The following is a 23,256-nucleotide window of genomic DNA, read 5'->3' on the forward strand; positions in this document are numbered from 1 at the left end:
TAAAGATCTTTTGTCTAGGGGGATCGATCAGCGCCAGAGAGCTCGCCAAGGAACATATGCTATAGTGGTCCTATCCGGTCGGTTCCGACATATTTGGAATCAGAAACCAATATATCTACATATACCCGCTCATGACTAAATCAATTCAGATCATCATCCTGATCACGTCCGTACTTTTATCGGTGGGTCTAACTGTACTCCTTTAAGGACTTACAACTTCGAGATTCAGACCAAACTTAATGTATTACTCCCTTTGTATGAAAGGTGTAAAAAGTATCTTTGATTCGCCTGAAGAAACTAATAACAAATAAAAACGAATCAGATAACAAAAAAGAAGTATCTTTGATTGGAATAACTGTCTGGAGTCTTCTTCAAGATTTGGCGGATTGTAAGGATTTGGTTGATAGTAGATTTACCAGGTCAGAAGCCGCACTGATAAGGTCCAATCAGTTTGTTGACACGCTGGCCTTTAATCTTTCTCGTGAAGAAATGCTACCTAAAAAATGAAATCACAAACCAGCTGACACAAAAAATAAAGTCCATTTTAATTATTTACGCCAACACACAAAAACAGAAATATAATGTACATTTAACAAGGATAAGGTAATTGTGCAGTTTATGGGGAGCTCCTTTTTTGGTGGGGTGTTCAGGATCAAGTCCCTCGCAAGCAGTGTAAACCTTGTAAACTTGTATGAAAAAATCGTTTCATTTGCGAGGTATTCATCGTTATTGCGAATTTGAGCTAATTGCTATAATAAGTAACGGATTATATTTCATAAGTTTTACTGAGCTTTTAATGAAAAAGATACGAGTTAATATCGAATACTTTCCCGCGATACTTATTTTGGTATCCTTACTTTGCTCGATTCTTTTGCATTATTACATGTATCGAGTACAAGATCATTTCAGCTCAACTTCGAGCTGGATACTGTAATAGGTTAAACTCTAACATGCCCAGAATCGACCACGGCATACTCAAAGGGTGGTTAGTATGAGGACATTGTAACGTGTGCCCACATAACACCATTTTAATTGCGTTGTGGAACCAACCTCGGGTGTTAAACCCTTATTTTCCTGAGCCTATAATTTTAAAAGGTTGTAAAAATGTACATAAGCATTTTTTCAAATTTTGGTTTGTTGATTATTGTGAGGATGTGCGATTAAATGTAACTATAACCCCCTACTACGCTTTTACATACCAAAATATTCTTTTATTTACTAATATGCTACTATTTTTATAAATATTTAATACATTTTTAATACTCCCAATAAACGCTGCTCACCAGTTTCCCGCAGTGTGCACAATCTTCTCACAGCTGAGTACGACAAAATCAAGGGGCGAAGCACTGCTACAACAACAACAACAACAACAACATCATCAACAACAACACATCCATAAAATAAACATTTAATACATTTAAGCAATAACGAGTTTTTAAATAATAACAAAAGATAAATAAGTAGAGTACAACTGTAACACGCTTTTTGGCGAGCAAGCGCGAGAGAGAGAATATGAGATGGAGACCGAAGGCGTGCATGACCGGCCCAGATGAGCAAAAGTGAGTTGAAAAGAAACTTGGAAAAGGAAAAAAGCTACGCGAAATGAGTTTTGTTGAGTACGAAAGAGGGTGGTCAAAAAGCGAATTAAATTATTAATTGAGATAGAGATTTTACATTGTTAAAGAGTTGTCGGAGCACTTGTTGAAAACAACAACAATAACAAATATGTAGTAACCACAATAACAAGTTTACTTATGTAAGAGTGAATGCATTGGCGGCATAAATTGGTCAAAGGCAAATAGCAACACTAATTTACAAGCAGCAAGTATTTTATTGTTTTGTATTGTTGTGTTTACTTATTTGTTGTATACACAATAAATTTATTTCTCAATTACAAACATACATATATCATTTTTTTATCGTTTGCTACACAAAACTCAAAGGCTGCCGAAGAAGTTTTTGGCGTCGTTGTTGGTGTGTGGCAAGCGACGATGAATATTGTATGCGATATATGGGAGAATCCACCGCCACCGCCGCAAGTCGACACTATATGCCAACCGTCGTCGTCGTGTGAAGCATTTTATGCCGCTACTGCCCCCACTACTACTACTAACTACTGCCAATGCAGTAAATGTGGCGAATGTTTATAGATTTTCAGTCGAATTTTGTTATTTCACGTACAAAGTGGCGCGCGCGGGCCGCCGCTATAATAAACATATTGTGACGTTAATATATTTAATACTTGTGACGAAAATCGTAAGTGAAAAACATAATAAAAACAAAGTATAAAAAAAAAAAACAAAAAGAAGAAATGAAAACAGCAAATATTAGAGTATGAAAATTTAGCAATGTTCTAGAAGTTGCATGTAAAGTGAGTGGGAAAAGGTGGTTTAAACAAAGAGTTAATTTAATATTTTTTTATATAAAAATATGTATTAAACTGCTGAAGTGCAATAATTTTCTCTGTCGTAAACAAATATGACTGCTCCATAAAATTACTTAATCTTATTAAAATGTTAGCGCATATCATAAATATTGATAAAAATAATGAACAACGGAAGTGCTTTATTAAATAGTATCATTCGATATTTATTGAAATTGCCATTTAACGGCCGGATGTCGCCTAAGCAATAATAATTGCAGAAAAAACAAAAAAAAAAAAAAAAAAAAACAAAAAGAGAAGCAAGAAACGAGGAAAAAAAGCGCGCAAGCCAGTCCATAAAAAACGTAACAACATAAAAAGGCATTTATGACCTGCATTAATTACAACAAAGCGCTTATGAGTCGCAATAAAATTCAATGACTGACTTAGCATAGAAATTGGAAATTTCCAAGTCAGCGTGGAAGTGAAAAAACAAAATTGATTTGGTTTGTGCAAATGAAAAAAAAGATAAATTTTACTAAGATGCTATGCAAGCAAACGAAATGAAAGAAAAGTACTACAACAAAATATAAAAAAAATTGTTAAGAAAAAAAAAAGTACAAAGATAACCAAAGAAGTTCGTGATAAATGAACTCACAATTTTCCAATTACAAATGTGCCGCTAGCACAACGCTAGAAATAAACTAAACAGCTAAAATCAACCGCACTTTTGGTTGCTTCGACCGATTTATCTGTCAATATTTAACCATCTTAAACAGCAGTTAAATCAGCTACGCACAAATTGTTGATTCTGAATTAACCGTTTAAAAGTTAAATCAACAAAAAAAAAAAAACAAAACGTTCATCAAATGATAGCCACATCTCTAATAAAAACAAGTACAAATAAAAACTTTTTAAAAAGATTTTTTTGTTGCTTTTTCCAGACCTTGAACCCAGATTTCTCGCTGTGGTAGGCATAGCACGAGACCATCACATCACGGTGGCCGCATCTGCTGCAATAACTAGCATTTAATAGTTACCCTAAAATTACCAATGAAAACTATGTAGTTTGATTACATGCACGACGGCAGCTACAAAGCGACATCTGTTACATTATTTTTACACGTGTTCTTATGAGTGTCGTTATTTTCGGCGCGACAAAGCAGCATGACAATCAATCACGAAAGCCGTTGTAGCCAGACTCAACCTAATTCTATTTTTGGGAAGCGACACTGAGTGGCGTACTTTTTATTCTGTCAATAATAACTAAAATAGAAGTAAATAATAGATAATAAAAGCTAAAATCATTCTTTTGGGCGTGTTCTAAACATAATTATAATTTTTTTCTAAACTTTTTGCTACTGCTCGCTGTAATTTATATTGGTGGCTGCCGCTTTCAAAGTAATCAAGAAGCCAATGCTTGGCTACGGTTGTCGTCAAGCGTTGATTTATTGAAATATAAGAGAATGCCTGATTACATTAACGACGGCGGTTACAAAGTGACAGCTGTTAAATTATTCTTATATGCGTTCTTAAAGGGTCATTATTATCGGCGCGACAGAGCAGAAATCAATCAAAAATGCCACTGTCGCCAGATTAAATCTTATTCTGATTACATACAACATGGCGTCTACAGACCACACCCATACACTTCCCAAGACAGCCGATTCTATGTACCGCAGCGACTCGGAATTTTTCCCCACCAAAAGCTGTCATGTCAGTGTAACCCCTTTTAAGGGCCCATTACTGATACTTAGCATAGACTTGACTTGGCTTGAGAACTGTCACAGTTCTGTTAAATGAACATTACATGTTACTGATTACTCAAAACTTAGCAACACTTAACTTGACTTAGAAGTATGTTAAATTTTGATTTTCTATGTAACTTCTAAGTGACGTTTACATTTTGAGATGCCATTTGTTTGTTTCCATTTCATTTTGTCATACAAATTGACATTTATTTAAAAATAAATTTCAACGCTGATTATGATGCCAGGTTGTATGTGCCAAGTGAAGTATAATCGTGGCTAAGTTGCCAAGTTTACGCCAAGTCAAGTCAAGTCTATGCTAAGTTTCAGTAATGGGGGCTTTAATGTGTTGCGTGCCTTCCACTCACCACAACCACAATAAATCAAAGCTTGACTACAACAATAGCCAAGCTTTGGCTACTTGATCACTTATGACTATGATGGCTACAACGGCATACGCGATGGATTGTCGCGCCAAAATGGAAACAATTAATTTGACAGAGTTTGCTTTGTAGCCAGCATCATGAGTATAATCCGCACTATTATTGTCAAGACACAGAGAGTGGCGTCCTTTTTATTTTGTCAATAAAAAGTAAAATAGAAGCAAACAGTAGATAATATGAGTTAAAATCATTCTCTTGTTCGTTTTTTAAACATCATTAATAAATGTTTCTAAATTTTTCGCTGCCGTTTACTATAATTTATATTTGTAGCTGCCGCGTTCAAAGTAATCAAATAGCCAATACATACTTGCTTTGTTATGGTTGTCGTCTGCAGCCGCAGTGTTCAATGTGATCATACCTAGTGGCAATTATTATGACGGAGATATCTGTGCGCGATAGTCGTAATAAGAAAGTAGTGAGCGCAAGTTTCTCTTTAAAGTTAGTTGTTGCATTCGACAGTTGTTCGCCGTTCAAATGAATGATGAAATCAGTGCTTTTAACAGAAACCCTAGTTAGATTGATTGAGAATCTGTCATTTTTACAGCATATTGTTAATTTGATACCAACAGTTTTTCTGCTGTTGAATTAAAGTTTGTCGGGCTGACAAAAAACTTCGTTGAGTCAACCATGATGCCATAAATTTTACTGAAGTAACTGTTAATTCAAGAACAACAAACCTGATTTGTTGATTTTACTTGCTCTATTTCTTTCGCTGCTTTAAAACTGCACAAAATGATGTCTTAAAGATACATTATATACCTACAAACACAAATTTGTATAAAGTGAAATAAGCAAATAACAGCAAATTTTTACTGTTAAAAAAGCGCCAATTAACAGATCATTACATGGCAGTGATCAGATTTCAAACGACTATTGTGTATAAATTGTTTTTAACACCGATATATGTATACATACAAATATGCTCGTACACACATATGTGTGTGTGTGCTCGCGCAAGCTACTAATTCAATTCGAAATTAATTACTATAATACTATGTTCGAACAGAAAAATAAATTGAGGCAATTTCGATTTAAATTGAGTGGTGTTCATACAACTCAATTTAGCTTACACAATAGTAATTTGATAGCTGGTTGACTCATCTCTACAGCAACAACATACCTTTGTTCAGACCAGGGATGCACCTTAACGTTAAGCTAATCGTTTATCAATAAATTTCCACCGTTTTCGTTGAAACACTTCGAAATATTACCGATAAGAAATTATCAAGATAAATTGTATCTCGTTTTTAACCGAAACGAAAAGCTTTCGTTAACGTTAAAAACGTTAACAAAAACGTGATACTTTATGTTTGAATTGTGCTGGCAATGCTATAGCCATGGTGAAGCCGTAAGGTGGTAACAGCGAGTGGACATACACATACAAACTCCATGTAATTTGTTTGTGTAATTCGTTCGTGGTAATGTCAAAAATAAATTGCAATCAGTTTGGCTAAAGCTTTCACCTTTAATGACTCCGCCATCAATCAGCTTTGCCAGCATAGTTTGAAATTAATAATCAAGATAAACGATTTGATTTCGTTTTGATATGGCAGAAAACGAAACAAAATCATTTCATTAATTTGACGTTCTTAACGTTAATAAACGAAACGAAATGACTTTGTTTCGTTTATTAACGTTAATTATCGTAACGAAATGATATCGGTGGTTAAGCATGCCTGGTTCAGACTGTCAAAATGTGCGTGTTGGTATTAGGCGAATGGAATGGAATGAAAACATAAAACTTTAAATTTTTGTGGGTTGCAAGAAAATGTGTTGAATGTTTTGGTTTCATTTTGAGTTTGCCATCTTCTTTTGACAAACCCTACGACAGTGAAATGAAAAAAATAAAATCAGCTGATGAGATGAGCCAACCATATAGTTGAGCCGTGCGTAACTGACGTTTAAATCTACTCAATAAACACACTTTACAAAGTTGCATTTGCAGTTTGAAACAATTTATTACTCAATTTTGATTAAATTGCCAATTTATTATTACAATTTATTATATAATAAATTGCGTAATAAAATGCCCAAATGGTATAAATTGACAATTTGGTGTGTGTTTGTACATAGTATAAGTTACGTTCACACATCAGCCGAATGCGCTTAAGCAACGACAACAAATTTTTATTTTATAATTGAAAAAATAACCAATTATCGCCGCAAATTTGTTGCACGTAGCGCTAGTGGGGCGTATGATGAAAATTATGCCGAAAGCTGCGGTACGTTGTATGTATGTGTGTATGTAATGCGCGCGCCTGCAATTTTAATTTCGCGTAAATTGCAATGAAATTAAGCCAAACACCCACTGAGGCAATTATCAGCAGCCCGCAATATTTGCGAAAAATAACACAAAAATGATTTAATATTACATAAATACAGAGAAACCTCTCCTAACGGACACCTCTATGATGCACCAAGTTTTAAGTAAAATTTGTACAAAACATCCGTCTCTCATAGGCAATTACTCACTTGGCCGCATAGCGGAATGATACAAGGTGGCAGCATGGTGGCATACCTACAAACATAAATAAAAATTCCATGTACTTTGTTTTTGTAAATTCGATGGACAAATGTCAAAATCATACTGCACCGGAAGTTGATGTATCAAATCAAATAAAAAAAGTTTATAATCAGCTGTTCCATGCTGCCACCTTGTATCGTTGCGCCATGCTTGGCCGGACGCGGTTTCCTTGTCAGCGGACATTGAGATTTGTTTTCATAACAAAGCAATCACAAACCTCTCTCGGACGGGCGCGAACTCTTCGTAAGCGGCATGGCGGCACGATACAAGGTGGCAGCATGGTGACATACCTACAAACATAAATAAAAATTCCATGTACTTTATTTTTGTAAATTCTATGGACAAATTTCAAAATCGTACTGCGCCGGAAGTTTATGTATCCATGCCACCTTGTATCGTTCCGCTATGGTAAGTGGACGAAATGTGAGAATACATATGAATTTATAACACGTCAACGAAGTGTTCGTTAGATACATACTGGCGTTTGAAAAACGTCGCAACCATTGCGTACATATGAATTTTCCTATCAAAAAAGGGGAATTCACGAATAAAACCAAATTTGCGTTCTATAAATCTGTGGTCACAAGTCATAATCGCCTAAGTCGAGATATGATGATTGGAAATACTAATTATACCCAGCTGTACTTATACACAGGGTATTATAACTTTGATTGGATAACGGTTGGTTGTACATGTATAAAGGAATCGAGATAGATATATACTTCCATATATCAAAATTATCAGTATCGAAAAAAAATTTGATTGAGCCATGTCCGTCCGTCCGTCCGTTCGATAACACGATAACTTGAGTAAATATTGATATATCTTCACCAAATTTGGTACACGAGTTTATCTGGACCCAGAATATATTGGTATTGAAAATTAGCGAAATTGGATGATAACCACGCCCACTCTTTATATATATAACATTTTGGAAAACACAAAAAAACTTGATTATTTAGTAAATAATACACCTAGAATGTTGAAATTTGACGTGTGGACTGATATTGATACTCTTGATAAAAATTTGAAAAACAAATTTTTTTTTAAATGAGCGTGGCACCGCCCACTTGTGATAAAATCAATTTTACAAATATTATTATTTTATAAATATATTAGCTATATCTTAGCGAAAAAGAGCTTTGTATCAATAGAATTTTACTTTCTAAATTAAATTATAGCATTACATTGGAAAACCCCAATATTTTTGAAAATGGGTGTGGCACCGCCCCTTTTTTGACTAAGCAATTTTCAATGTTTCGGGAGCCATAAATCGAAGAAAAATTTACATATCGTAACAAAATTGAGTACAAATATTTTCCTTATAGAAGGAAACATTTCTAGTAAAAATGGATAAGATTGGTTAAGGACCACGCCCACTTTTATATAAATGACTTTAAAAAGGGTCGTTAAATCTTAGCAAAAATAGTTTTGTAGCAACCGTATTTTGTGCCATTATAACAAGAAATGGGAAAAATTGAAATCTTGAAAAATGGGCGTGGCACTTTATTACAATGCATTTCATAACGTTTCTGGAGCCACAAATCGACGAAAAATGTGGTGCACATGTATGCCCAGGCAATATTTTCAGTAAAGTGGACTACATCGGTTAAATCGCTTTCTTTTATATAAAAGATTTTGTAAAAGTGCGTAGATGCAGGTAATAAGCTATTTCTAGTAAAATTTGGAAATTTTCGTTAATAACCCTGCCATTTTTTTGTAATAACGCTTTTTAGTGCAATAGCACTTGTGTGTTTATGTTTATTGTTCTGTTATATCTTTATTTTAAAATAAACAGTAGGGGAACCCCCATATCTGAAGGAAAACTGCATTCTTACCCGCTCAAGGTCATTGGTGTTAGCCTCTGTATCCGTTTTGCTTCTTTTAAACGAAAATTAGTTCAGAATAGAACCATATATATGTATATGTATTATTGCGCAGCCTTGTAACACTATTAAGCGCACAAAACAAACAACAACAGCATTTTCATGATGTACATAAGGACTATTATTTGTGAATGATAATTGTTTACATGATATTTGTATATATTTGTGTATATATAAGATTTTTATTCGAGATTTGTAGCATTTTCTGCAACCTTTCGATGGCGAGGTCTAAGACTTCGGCTATTTGACTCTTGCCCACAGAAATATGCAATCATGTTTAAGACGTTTCGTAGTGGGATACACATAGAACAAAATATTTGTACGATGAGAGTCAGCCCAAAGGAGGTTTCACTGTATATGCATTTACTTACATACAGTAAGATGACTCATCAAAAAAATATGATTTTTTCAACCAGTATATTATGTGTCAGTACCATTTAGATGAACGAGAGAAGAATTAATTTGATGATGAGCTAAAACCGAGCTTTGTTTACAAAATCAGGTTTGAACATGTTTTTATAACCTCAGTCCCAGTTTACACGGAACGAGATTAATTTAAAACACTTAGCTTCTTATCGGTAGCTAAAGAACCAGATTTCCCATACATTACATTTTTCACTTCTATAGTCATGAACAAACTATAGAGAACCGACAAAGGAAACCTTACACCTGTGGCACCTGGCAGCACGAAGTAAAGAGAAACACTGGAACAAAACTGTTGTAAGTGCATGTTTAAATATGATCTTAGGCATATGTCCATCGGCTCTAGATCTACCCAGTAGACTACTTGTCCTCCCTTTATTGCAATCTGACCATGTAGCTCTTGAAATTGCACAACCCGTGTTGCTCTTTCACTTCTGTTGAGCTTTGTTCCCGTAAAAACTCCGAAGTAGGAATTCTTGACTACCACCAGCGGTATGCCTATTTCGACGCTGGCTATTCCTCCACCTGCTTCCGCTGAGCCCCGACATGCCAGCTTATGAGCCTCATATCATTTCCTATGATTTCCCAATGTCCCGCAATCCAGATAATGAATATTTCCGGTGCCGGTTGATGTAGCTATAAGTTGCTTGCAATTACTACTACGGCATAATAATGCCAACTGCCCCCTTTTTGCAGTTGTTGTTGTTGTTGCAGCGATAAAGACGCTCCCCGAAGGTTTTCGGGAGTGTTATCCATGTTGATGTTCATGATGTAGATCGGGTAACTCCGGTAACAAGCAAAAATGAGGTTCAAGCCCGACCATCTCGGCATCAATTTAATGTGAGGCCATTCCCTCCCCACCCCAAGTTTCATGAAGAAACTGGGGTCACCGGAGCCTCGGCTGCTATAGAAAGAGGATTCTCCACGGGTAAGTGAGTTTTTAAACTGGTTCGGAGAAGTTATAAATTGCGCTGGCAACCTCTTGAAAGGGTTGCGTGTTTGAGTACTTTGGTCGCTTCCTACGGCAGGCATACCTGCGCCGGTTATATACTGCTGGGGGCCTCTAAATTTCCAGGATAGCTTGGTTTTAACTGCAGCGTATTTGAGTCATATATGTACCCCAGTAGGGCACAAGGTCGGCAGAACTTCGAATACATACGCACCTTGTTTTGCAGTAACTATTTTGTGTTTAGAAAGAGAATGTGTGAGCAAGGAATTCGCTCATGGGATGGTATACTGCTTTATAGAGTTGGCAAATATCCGTGTACATGTGATTTTGCCACAGCTACTGAAATATCACAGTACACTTCAGCGACATCTTACAAGGAATATTCATGACTGATTGCCTGTGACAGCATTTATTTTCCGTTACCAATCACAGACTCAAATATAGCTCTCATCACAGGAACAAACCGCTTGTATGCTATGAACCAATACAATGAGCAAGTTACTTAAGCTGCGACTGAATAACAGTAGATGTCCCAAAAAATTACGCAGACAATCCGCAACACAATCCGCAGGGAAAATATAAAACTGGGATAATTCTATATGACAGCATGACCCTGCTTATACGCCTCCAAAAATATCGAGAGGTGTCAAAAGACACGTATTGACCTCGACAATAATAATCCGAAGGCGGAAAATAAAAATTTTAGCTCGTTCAAAAAATATTAACAAAAACCCGGAAAATGACCCCGGAGTGCTTCCGAAACCGGTTTGGAGACCAAAACTATATCCGCGCAAAACACTTATGTTCACAATTTTTTTTGTGGGTATCACAAAATTACAACAAACACATGAAAAATTTCAATTTCTTTCGCAAATATCTCTTGACAGACCCAAAATATTTTCCGCCTTCGGATTATTGTTGTCGAGGTCAATACGCGTCTTTTGACACCTCTCTCGATATTTTTGGACGCGTATTAGCAGTGTCATTCTGTCGTATGGAATCACCAAAACTGATTCCTGTTGGCCTAGTATTTGTTTTTTTTTTCGTCACAGTCACGGTTAAAAGCCGCTGTGACTGAGAGGTCACAATCACAGATAACATTGTTCCTCAGAAATCACGTGATCGGCCAAACATTACTGCTTTAAGGACAAGCTAAAACTGATTGACACTGTGCTTTACTTAATCTCTGTCGCTACGCTTACACGACATATAGGAGAACGCCGAATATTTTCTACACACACTTACATATTTTCTTGCTGCCATAACATGGTGTTGGATCTGTCCGTTGCGTCATTAATTGTATACCTAGTTTGCTAATTTTTAGCGCTCCCACTTCTTACATATGTATATACTAGCCTTTACCCGCGGCCCCGTCCGCAAGGAGAAAATGAAATATGTGGGCTATTCAGAAGTGTTTCCAAAAGTTCCCGAAGTAGTCCCAAAAAAACCCGAAATGACAACGACACGATTCTAGACTTATCCAGAGAACCACACAGAAATGATGCCTGAAGGGTACCAAATTGATCCCGAAATAGTCCGGAAAAACTTCCGAAATTACCCTGACGGGCTCCCGGACGGATCTCAAAAACCATCCAGGAAGGGTTCCTAAATTATCCCGACATAGTCCAGAAAAAGCTCCGAAAAAGATCCGAAATGACCCCGAGGGATCCACATCGGATAGCGAAAACCATAAAGAAATGATTCCGGAAGGGTCCCAAAATGATTCCGAAATAGGCCGAAAATGACCCCGATGGAATCCCGCACGGATCCAAATGTGATCCCGGAAGGGTTTCAAAACTATCCCGAAAAAGTAACAAAAAAAAATTTCAAAATGAATCTTACGGCATCCTGGACGGATCCAGAAATGATCCCAACATGGTCCCGAAATGACCCTGATGGATCCGGCAAACGATCAAGAATTGATGCCGGAAGGGTCTTCAAATGATCCCGAAATAATACAGATAAAGTCATGGAATGAACCCTAAGTGGTCCCCAAATGATCCCGAAATAGTCCCGAAAAAGTCCCGAAATTACCCTGATGGGTTCCCGTACAGATCCCGAAATCCATCCAGATGTGATGCCGGAAGGGTCCAAAAATGATCCCGTATTGTCCCCGAAAAAGTCCCTAAATGACCCCGACGGGATCCCGGACGGATCCCCAAAACTATTTAGAAATAATTGAGGAAGGTACCCAAAATGATTCCGAAAAAGTCGTGAAATAACCCCGACGGAATTCCGGACGGATCCCGAAAACCATATAGAAATGATCCCGAAGAAGTCCCGAAATGTCCCTGACGGGATCTCAAACGGCCCCCTAACTGACCCCGCCGGGATCCCGGACAGATCCCGAAATCCATCCAGGAATCATTTTGGCCCAAAATGATTCCGAAATAGTTTCGGAAAAGTCCACAAATTACACTGACGGGATCCCGGACGAATCCTGAAAACCATGCTTAAATGATCCCGAAAAAGTCCCGAAATGACCCCGACGGGATCTCGGACGGATCCCCAATACTATCTAGAAATGATGAAGGAAGGTACCCAAAATGATTCCGAAAAAGTCCTGGAATAACCCCGACCGGATTCCGGACGGATCCCGAAAACCATCCAGAAATGATGCCGAAAGGTACACCAAATGATCCCGAAATGATCCCGACGGGATCCCTTACGGATCCCGAAAACCATGCAGAAATGATGCCGGAAGGGACCCAAATGATCCCGAAAGAGTCCTGAAATGACCCCGACGGGATCCCGTACGGATCCCGAAAACCATCCAGAAATGATGTCGGTAGGTACCCCAAATGATCCCGAAATAGTTCCGAAATGACCCCGTCGGGATCCCGGAAACTATTCAGAACTGATGCCGGAAAGGTCCTCAAATGATCCCGCATTAGTCGAGAAAAAGTCTCGAAATGACCCGACGGGGTCCCTTACGGATCCCGAAAACCATTCAGAAATGATGCCGAAAGGAACACCAAATGATCCCGAAATAGTCCCGAAATGACCCCGACGGGATCCCGGACTGATCCCGAAAATTATCCAGAAATGATGCCGGAAAGGTCCTCAAATGATCCCTTAATAGTCCCGAAATCACCTTGAAGGGACCCCCGACGGATCCGGGAAACTATCCAGAAATGACGCCGGAAAGGTTCCCAAATGATCCCAAATAGTGCCGAAATGACCCTGACGGGATCCCGGACGGATCCCGAAAACCATCCAGAAATGAAGGCGAAAGGGTCCCCAAATGATCCCGTATTAGTGGCGAAAAAGTCTCGAAATGAGCCCGACGGGATTCCTAACGGATACCGAAAACCATCCAGAAATGATGCCGGAAAAGTCCTAAATGATCACCTAATAGTCCCGAAATGACTCTGACGGGATCCCGGACGGATCCCGAAAACCATCTAGAAATGATGCCGAAAAGTCCCCAAATCATCCCGTATTAGTCGAGAAAAAGTCCCGAAATGACCCCGACGGGATCCCGGACGGATCCCAAAAACCATCTAGAAATGATGTCGGAAAGGTCATCAAATGATACCGTATTGGTCGAGAAAAAGTCCCGGAATGACCCCGACGGGATCCCGGACGAATTTCGAAAACCATCCAGAAATGATGCCGAAAGGGAACCCAAATGATCCCGAAAAACTCCCGATATGACCCCGACGGGATCCCGAACGTTACCGAAAACAATCCAGAAATGATGCCGGAAAGGTCCTCAAATGATCCCTTAATAGTCCCGAAATGACCCTGAAGGGATCCTCGACGGATCCCGGAAACTATCCAGAAATGATGCCGGAAAGGTTCCCAAATGATCCCCAAATAGTGCCGAAATGACCATGACGGGATCCCGGACCGATCCCGAAAACCATCCAGAAATGATGGCGAAACGGCCAACGATCCCGTATTAGTGGCGAAAAAGTCCTGAAATGACCCCGACGGGATCCCGGACGAATCTCGAAAACCATCTAGAAATGATGCCGGAAGGGAACCCAAATTATCCCGAAAAAGTCCCGAAATGACGCCGACGGGATCCCGAACGGATCCCGAAAACCATCCAGAAATGATGCCGGAAGGGTTCCCGAATGATCCCGTATTAGTCCAGAAAAAGTCCCGAAATGACCCCGACCGGATCCCGAAAACCATCCAGAAATGATGCCGAAAGGGTCCCCAAATGATCCCGTATTAGTCGAGAAAAAGTCCCGAAATGACCCCGACCGGATACCGGACTGATCCAGAAAACCATCTAGAAATGATGCCGGAAGGTACCCTAAATGATCCCGAAAAACACCTGAAATGACCCCGACGGGATCCCGGACGAATCGCGAAAACCATCCAGAAATGATGCCGGTAGGTACCCCAAATGATCCCGAAATAGTCCCGAAATGACCCCGTCCGGATACCGAAAGCTATCCAGAAATGATGCCGAAAGGGTCCCCAAATGATCCCATATTAGTTGAGAAAAATTCCCGGAATGACCCCGACGGGATCCCGAACGGATCCCGAAAACCATCCAGAAATTATGCCGGAAAGGTCCCCAAATGATCCCTTAATAGTCCCGCAATTACCCTGATGGGATCCCGGACGGATAACGAAAACCATCCGGAAATGATGCCGAAAGGGTTCCCAAATGATCCCGTATTAGTGGCGAAAAAGTCCTGAAATGACCCCGACGGGATCCCGGACGAATTTCGAAAACCATCCAGAAATGATGCCGGAAGAGCCCCCAAATGATCCCGAAAAGGTCCCCAAATGACCCCGACGAGATCCCGGACGGATACCGAAAACCATCCAGAAATGATGCCGGTAGGTACCCCAAATGATCCCGAAATGACCCCGTCCGGATCCCGAAAACTATCCAGAAATGATGCCGAAAGAGTCCCCAAATGATCCCGTATTAGTCGAGAAAAAGTCCCGGAATGACCGCGACAGGATCCCGGACGGATCCCGAAAACCATCCAGAAATTATGCCGGCAGAGCCCCCAAATGATCGCGAAAAAGTCCTCAGATGACCCCGACATACTCCAGAGAAAGTTCCGAAATTGCTCCGAGGGGATCCACGACGGATCGCGAAAACCATACAGAAATGATTCCGGAAGGATCCCAAAATGATCCCGAAATAGTCCGGAAATGACCCAGATGGGATCCAGCACAGATCCAGAAATGATCCCGGAAGGGTCCAAAAACTATCCCGGAAAAGTAACAAAAAGCCCGAAATGGCTCCTACGGCATCCCGGACGGATCTAGAAATGATCTCGGAAGGGTCCCCAAATGATCCCAAAATGGTTCCGAAATGACCCTGATGGATCCGGCAAACCATCAAGAAATTATGCCGGAAGGGTCCCCAAATGATCCCGAAATAATACAGAAAAAGTCACGAAACGACCCCTAGAGGATCCCCAAATGATCCCGTATTAGCCCAGAAAAGGTGCCGAAATAACCCCGACGGGATCCCGGACAAATACCGAAAACCATCCAGAAATGATGCCGGAAGCATCCCAAATGATTCCGAAAAAGTCCCGCAATGATTCCGACGGGATCCCGAACGGATACCGAAAATCATCCAGAAGTGATGCCGAAATGACCCTTAAGGGTTCCTAGACGGATCCCGTAAACCATCCAGAAATGATCCCGATATAGTCTCGAAGAAGTCCGGAAATGACCCTAACGGGATCTCGAACGCATCCCTAAATGACCCTGACGGTATCCCGGACAGATGCCGAAATCCATCCAGAAATGATCTTGGGAGGGACCCCAAATGATTCCGAAAAAGTCCCGCAATGATTCCGACGGGATCCTGAACGGATACCGAAAACCATCCAGAAGTGATGCCGGAAAAGTCCTCAAATTATCACCTAATAGTCCCAAAATTACCCTGACGGCATCCCGGACTGATCCCGAAATCTATCCAGAAATGATCTTGGGAAGGTCCCAAAATAATCCCGAAATAGTCTCGGAAACGTCCGGAAATTACCCTGACGGGTTCCCGGACGAATCTTGAAAACCATCCTTATGTGATCGCGAAAAAGTTCAGAAATGACCCTGACGGGACCCCGAAAGGATCCCGAAAACTATCCAGAAATGATGCCGGAAAGGTCCTCGATTGATCTCCTAATAGTTCCGAAAAGACCCTGACGGGATCCCGAAAGGATCCCGACAACTATCTAGAAATGATGCCGAAAGGGCCCGCAAATGATCCCGTATTAGTGGAGAAAAAGTCCCGAAATGACCCCGACGGGATGCCGGACGAATCCCAAAAACCATCCAGAAATGATGCCGGAAGGGACCCCAAATGATCCCGAAAAAGTCCCGCAATTATTCCGACGGGATCCTGAACGGATACCGAAAACCATGTAGAAGTGATGCCGGAAATGTCCTCAAATGATAACCTAATAGTCCCAAAATGACCCTGACGGCATCCCGGACAGATCCCGAAATCCATCCAGAAATGATCTTGGGAATGTTCCAAAATGATCCCGAAATAGTCTCGGAATAGTCCAGAAATTACCCTGACGGGTTCCCGGACAAATCCTGAAAGCCATCCTTAAATGATCCCGAAAAAGTCCCGAAGTGACCCTGACGGGATCCCAAAAGGATTCCGAAAACTATCCAGAAATGATGCCGGAAAGGTCCTCAAATAATCCCCTAATAGTCCCGAAATGACCTTGACGGAATCCCGAACGGATCCCGACAACTATGCAGAAATGATGCCGAAAGGGTCCGCAAATGATCCCGTATTAGTCGAGAAAAAGTCCCGAAATGACCCCGACGGGATCCCGGACGAATCCCAAAAACCATCCAGAAATGATGCCGGTAGGTATCCCAAATGATCCCGAAATAGTCCCGAAATGACCTCGTCGGCATCCCGGACGGATCCCGAAAATTATCCAGAAATGATGCCGGAAAGGTCCCCAAATGATCCCCTAATAGTCCCGAAATTACCCTGATGGGATCCCGGACGGATCCCGAAAACCATCCAGAAATGATGCCGAAAGGGTTCCCAAATGATCCCTCGAAAAAATCCCGAAATAACCCCGACGGGATCCCGGACGGATTCCGAAAACCAGCCAGAAATGATGGCGAAAGGGTTCCCAAATGATCCCGTATTAGTCGCGAAAAAGTCCCGAAATGACCCCGACTGGATCCCGGACGGATCCCGAGAACCATCCAGAAATGATGCCGGAAGAGCCCCCAAATGATCCCGAAAAAGTCCCCAAATGACCCCGATGAGATCCGGGACGGATCCCGAAAACCATACAGAAATGATGCCGGAAGAGCCCCCGAATGATCCCGAAAAAGTCTCCAAATGACCCCGACGAGATCCCGGACGGATCCCGAAAACCATCCATAAATGATGCAGGAAGAACTCCCAAATGATCCCGAAAAAGTCCCCAAATTACCCTGACGAGATCCCGGACGGATCCCGAAAACCATCCAGAAATGATGCCGAAAGGGTCCCCAAATGATCCCGTATTAGTCGCGAAAAAGTCCCGAAATGACCCCGACGGGATGCCGGAAGAATCCCGAAGACCATCCAGAAATGATGCCTAAAGGGACTCCGAATAACCCCGAAAAAGTCCCGTAATGATCCCGGAAACCATCAAGGATTTATCTCTCGAAGGTATGCAAATGATCCCGAAAGTACCCCGACGGGATCCCGGACGGATCCCGAAAACTATCCAGAAATGATGCCGGAAAGGTCCCCAAATGATCGCGAAATAGTCCCGAAATGATTCCGGAATAGTCCCGAAAATGTCTCAAAATAACCCCGACTGGATCCCGGACGGATCCCGAAAACTATACAGAAATGATCCCGGAAGGGTCCCAAAATGATCCCGAAAAAGTCCCGAAATTACGCAGGCGGGATCCCGGACCGATCCCGAAAACCATCCAGAAATGATCCCGAAAGGGCCTCGATATGACCCTTACGGGATTACAAATAAGGTGAAGCTAATTATAAAACCATGTTAATAAGGCATGGAGCGAATGAAAAGTTACATAGAAACATACAGGTAAAGCTAATAAAAGCGTGCTAATAAAAACAATTGAAGGAGGGTGGATGGCGGGTGTAGAAGGAGAGGACTACTGATCGTTCCTCCAAAATTGTCTAGATCTCGATCTGTATGTGCTAGATACCAAAAACTATTGAAGTAGGAGAAAATGTATATTGAGTTATAACAATTTATAGATTTTACACCAGAGGGGGTGATAAAGGGGGGAGGGGCGGTGGAGTGTTTCACTGCTTACTTTGTAAGCCCTCGACCTATTTGAGCCCCTGAGTCTGTGATATTGGTGAAGGCCAGTATACGTAAAGTTATAATGTGTAAAAATTATTAAAAAGTAATTGCTCGAAAGGGTCGTGGGACCCCCACCCCTCTTTCCATGTTCGAAAAAAATTTCGCTAGTAGACTACTGTCTGTGTCCCAAATTTCATCAAAATCCGTGTAGCCATTCTGGCGTGATTCAGTCGCAAAGACGAAAAAATATAATAATTAAATTATAACTGTTCCTAGGGGGCGGGGACCACGCCCCTTTTGAACATATATAGCTAGTAGATCCTTCTAGACTATTGGCTATATGTGTGCAAAATTTCATCCAAATCAGTCCAGCCGTTCTTGCGTTATTGAGTCACAAAGACAAACGTCTGGACAAACATCCAAACATCCAAACATCCAAACTTTCCCATTTATAATATACTAGCCTTTACCCGCGGCCCCGTCCGCAAGGAGAAAATAAAATATATGTGCTATTCACGTTAGCCTGATTATCAAGTTATCTGTTTAAAAATTATTTTGTCTAATGTATTTTATTTTTGTAATTTAGTAAAAAAAAAGAACTAAATGAGGAGATAAGCTGAAAGGCACGCTTTCATGAATAGTACAATACAGTTTTTTCGAATTAAAAAAATACATTTTGTTTTAAATTCAATTAACTGATATGAGAGGGGTGAAAGAGTTACTACTCATAGAACAAAGGAGTGAAACTACAATTACCTAAAACCAAAGTGAATTTTTTAGACGAAAATAGTGTTGCTTTTTCGGGTATTTAGTTGGTTAAAATATTACAAAAGGTGTAATTATAGTTATAACAGTTCCTTACACGATTATAGAATGAAAAAGCTGTGTTAGATTGAAGATAAAACATACCCAATTTTAATAACGAATAATTAGCAGCAAATCCACGGCCATAAAAGCTCATAATTTAAAAAGACATGTGTGCTAAACTACCGGTTGCGAAGAGACCTAAAATGATCCCGGAAGGGCCCCAAGATGATACTAAAATTCCAGGACAGAACCCGAAAATCATCCAGAAGGTCCCAAAATGATTCAGAAATAGCCCCGAAAAAGTCCCGAAATTACCCTTATGGGTTCCCGTACAGATCCCGAAAACCATCCAGAAATGATACCAAGAGGCTCGCCAAATCATCCCGTATTAGTCCCGAAAAAGTACAGGAGTGGCCCCGACGGGATTCCTGACGGATCCCGAAAACCATCCAGAAATTATGCCGGAAGGGACACCAAATGATCCCGAAATGGCCCCGACGGAATCCCGGATGGATCCCGAAAACCATACTGAAATGATGTCGGAAAATACCCCAAATGATCCTGAAATAGCCCCGAAAAAGTCCCGAAATGATTCCGACGGGATCCAGAACGGATACCGAAAGTCTCGGAAAAGTCCAGAAATTACCCTGACGGGTTCCCGGACGAATCCTGAAAACCATCCTTAAATGATCCCGAAAAAGTCCCGAAATGACCCTGACGGGACCCCGAAAGGATCCCGAAAACTATCCAGAAATGATACCGGAAAGGTCCTCAAATGATCACCTAATAGTCCCGAAATGACCGTGACGGAATCCCGAACGGATGCCGACAACTATGCAGAAATGATGCCGAAAGGGTCCGCAAATGATCCCGTATTAGTCGAGAAAAAGTCCCGAAATGACACCGACGGGATCCCGGACGAATCCCAAAAACCATCCAGAAATGATGCCGGTAGGTATCCCAAATGATCCCGAAATAGTCCCGAAATGACCTCGTCGGCATCCCGGACGGATCCCGAAAATTATTCAGAAATGATGCCGGAAAGGTCCCCAAATGATCCCCTAAAAGTCCCGAAATTACCCTGATGGGATCCCGGACGGATCCCGAAAACCATCCAGAAATGATGCCGAAAGGTTTTCCAAATGATCCCGTATTAGTCGCGAAAAAGTACCGAAATGACCCCGACGGGATCCCGGACGGATCCCAAAAACCATCCAGATATGATGCCGGAAGAGCCCCCAAATGACCCCGGGAAAGTCCCCAAATTACCCCGACGAGATCCGGCACGGATCCCGAAAACCATCCAGAAATGATGCCGGGAGAGCACCCAAATGATCCCGAAAAAGTCCCCAAATGACCCCGAAGAGATCCCGGACGGATCCCGAAAACCTTCAAGAAGTGATGCCCAAATGATCCCGTATTAGTCGCGAAAAAGTCCCCAAATGACCCCGACGGGATCCCGGACGGATCCCGAAAACCATCCAGAAATGATGCCGGAAGAGCCCCCAAATGATCCCGAAAAAGTCCCCAAATGACCCCGACGAGATCCCGGACGGACCCCGAAAACCATCCAGAAATGATGCCGGAAGAGCCCCCAAATGATTCCGAAAAAGTCCCCAAATTACCCTGACGAGATCCCGGACGGATCCCGAAAACCATCCAGAAATGATGCCGAAAGGGTCCCCAAATGATCCCGTATTAGTCGCGAAAAAGTCCCGAAATGACCCCGACGGGATGCCGGACGAATCCCGAAGACCATCCAGAAATGATGCCTAAAGGGACTCAAAATAACCCCGAAAAAGTCCCGTAATGATCCCGGAAACCACAAGAATTTATCTCTCGAAGGTACGCAAATGATCCCGAAAGTACCCCGACGGGATCCCGGACGGATCCCGAAAACCATCCAGAAATGATGCCGGAAGGGTCCCCAAATGATCGCGAAATAGTCCCGAAATGATTCCGGAATAGTCCCGAAAATGTCTCAAAATAACCCCGACGGGATCCCGGACGGATCCCGAAAACTATACAGAAATGATTCCGGAAGGGTCCCAAAATGATCCCGAAATAGTCCCGAAAAAGTCCCGAAATTACCCCGGCGGGATCCCGGACCGATCCCGAAAACCATCCAGAAATTATCCCGGAAGGGCCTCGATATGACCCTTACGGAAATACAAATAAAGTGAAGCTAATTATAAAACCATATTAATAAGGCAGCAGGCGCATTGGAGCGAATGAAAAGTTACATAGAAACATATAGGTAAAGCTAATAAAAGCGTGCTAATAAAAACAATTGAAGGAGGGCGGATGGCGGGTGTAGAAGGAGAGGACTACTGATCGTTCCTCCAAAATTGTCTAGATCTCGATCTATATGTGCCAGATACCAAAAACTATTGTTTTAGGAGAAAATTTATATTAAGTTATAACAATTTATAGATTTTACACCAGAGGGGTGATAAAGGGGGGGGGGGGGGGGGGCGGAGTGTTTCACTGCTTACTTTGTAAGTCCTCGACTTATTTGACCCCTTGAGTCTGTGAAATTGGTGAAGGCCAGTATACGTAAAGTTATGTGTAAAAATTATTAAAAAGTAATTGCTCGAAGGGGTCGTGGGACCCCCACCCCTCTTTCCATGTTCGAAAAATATTTCGCTAGTAGACTACTGTCTGTGTCCCAAATTTCATCAAAATCCGTGTAGCCATTCTGGCGTGATTCAGTCGCAAAGACGGAAAAATATAATAATTAAATTATAACTGTTCCTAGGGGGCGGGGACCACGCCCCTTTTGAAAAATATATAGCTAGTAGATCCTTCTAGACTATTGGCTATATGTGTGCAAAATTTCATTCAAATCGGTCCAGCCGTTCTTGCGTTATTGAGTCACAAAGACAAACGTCTGGACAAACATCCAAACATCCAAACATCCAAACATCTTAACATCCAAACTTTGCCATTTATAATATATATTAGACTAGCCTTTACCCGCGGCCCCGTCCGCAAGGAGAAAATGAAATATGTGGGCTATTCACGTTAGCCTGCTTATAAAGTTATCTGTTTAAAATTTTTTTTCTGTCTAATGCATTTTATTTTTGTAATTGAGTAAAAAAAAAGAACTTTATGAGCTGATAACCTGATAGGATCCCAAAATGATAACGAAATTATCCAGAAAAAGCCACGAAATGACCCCGACGCTATCGCGGACGGATCCCGAAAACCATCCAGAAACGACCCGGAAGTGTTTCCAAAAGTTCCCGAAGTAGTCCCAAAAAAACCCGAAATGACAACGACACGATTCTAGACTTATCCAGATAACCACACAGAAATGATGCCTGAAGGGTACCAAATTGATCCCGAAATAGTCCCGAAAAAGTTCCGAAATTACCCTGACGGGCTCCCGGACGGATCTCAGAAACCATCCAGAAAATATCCAGGAAGGGTCCCTAAATTATCCCGACTAACTCCAGAAAAAGTTCCGAAATGGCTCCGAGGGGATCCACGATGGATCGCGAAAACCATACAGAAAAGATTCCGGAAGGATTCAAAAATGATCCCGAAATAGTCCGGAATTGACCCAGATGGGATCCCGCACAGATCCAGAAATGATCCCGGAAGGGTGCAAAAACTTCCCGGAAAAGTAACAAAAAATCCCGAAATGGCTCCTACGGCATCCCGGACGGATCCAGAAATGATCTCGGAAGGGTCCCCAAATGATCCCAAAATGGTCCCGAAATGACCCTGATGGATCCGGCAAACCATCAAGAAATTATGCCGAAAGGGTCCCAAAATGATCCCGAAATAATACAGAAAGTCACGAAACGACCCCTAGAGGATCCCCAAATGATCCCGTATTAGCCCCGAAAAGGTCCCGAAATAACCCCGACGGGAT

General features: G+C 41.4%; 1 protein-coding gene across 10 annotated transcripts in view; it reads left to right on the forward strand.

Annotated features, from left to right (window-relative positions):
• Positions 1-1,839: 1,839 nt before the first annotated feature.
• Positions 1,840-23,256, forward strand: part of elB (elbow B) — a 296,956-nt gene continuing 275,539 nt past the window's right edge. For 2 of the 10 annotated variants that reach the window (XR_010949502.1, XR_010949503.1), the window contains exon 1: positions 1,840-3,639. Coding sequence is in view for 1 of the 10 variants with exons in the window: in XM_067765590.1 (XP_067621691.1) it covers positions 6,749-6,775 (27 nt within the window). In the remaining 9 variants the exon portion in view is untranslated. Of the gene's footprint in view, positions 3,640-6,736; positions 6,776-23,256 lie in introns of those variants that run through there. The other 8 variants (XR_010949508.1, XR_010949506.1, XR_010949507.1 and 5 more) reach the window with 8 other exon arrangements.

Source organism: Eurosta solidaginis, chromosome 2 (genome assembly GCF_040869045.1).
Source record: "Eurosta solidaginis isolate ZX-2024a chromosome 2, ASM4086904v1, whole genome shotgun sequence".
NCBI lineage: Eukaryota > Metazoa > Arthropoda > Insecta > Diptera > Tephritidae > Eurosta > Eurosta solidaginis.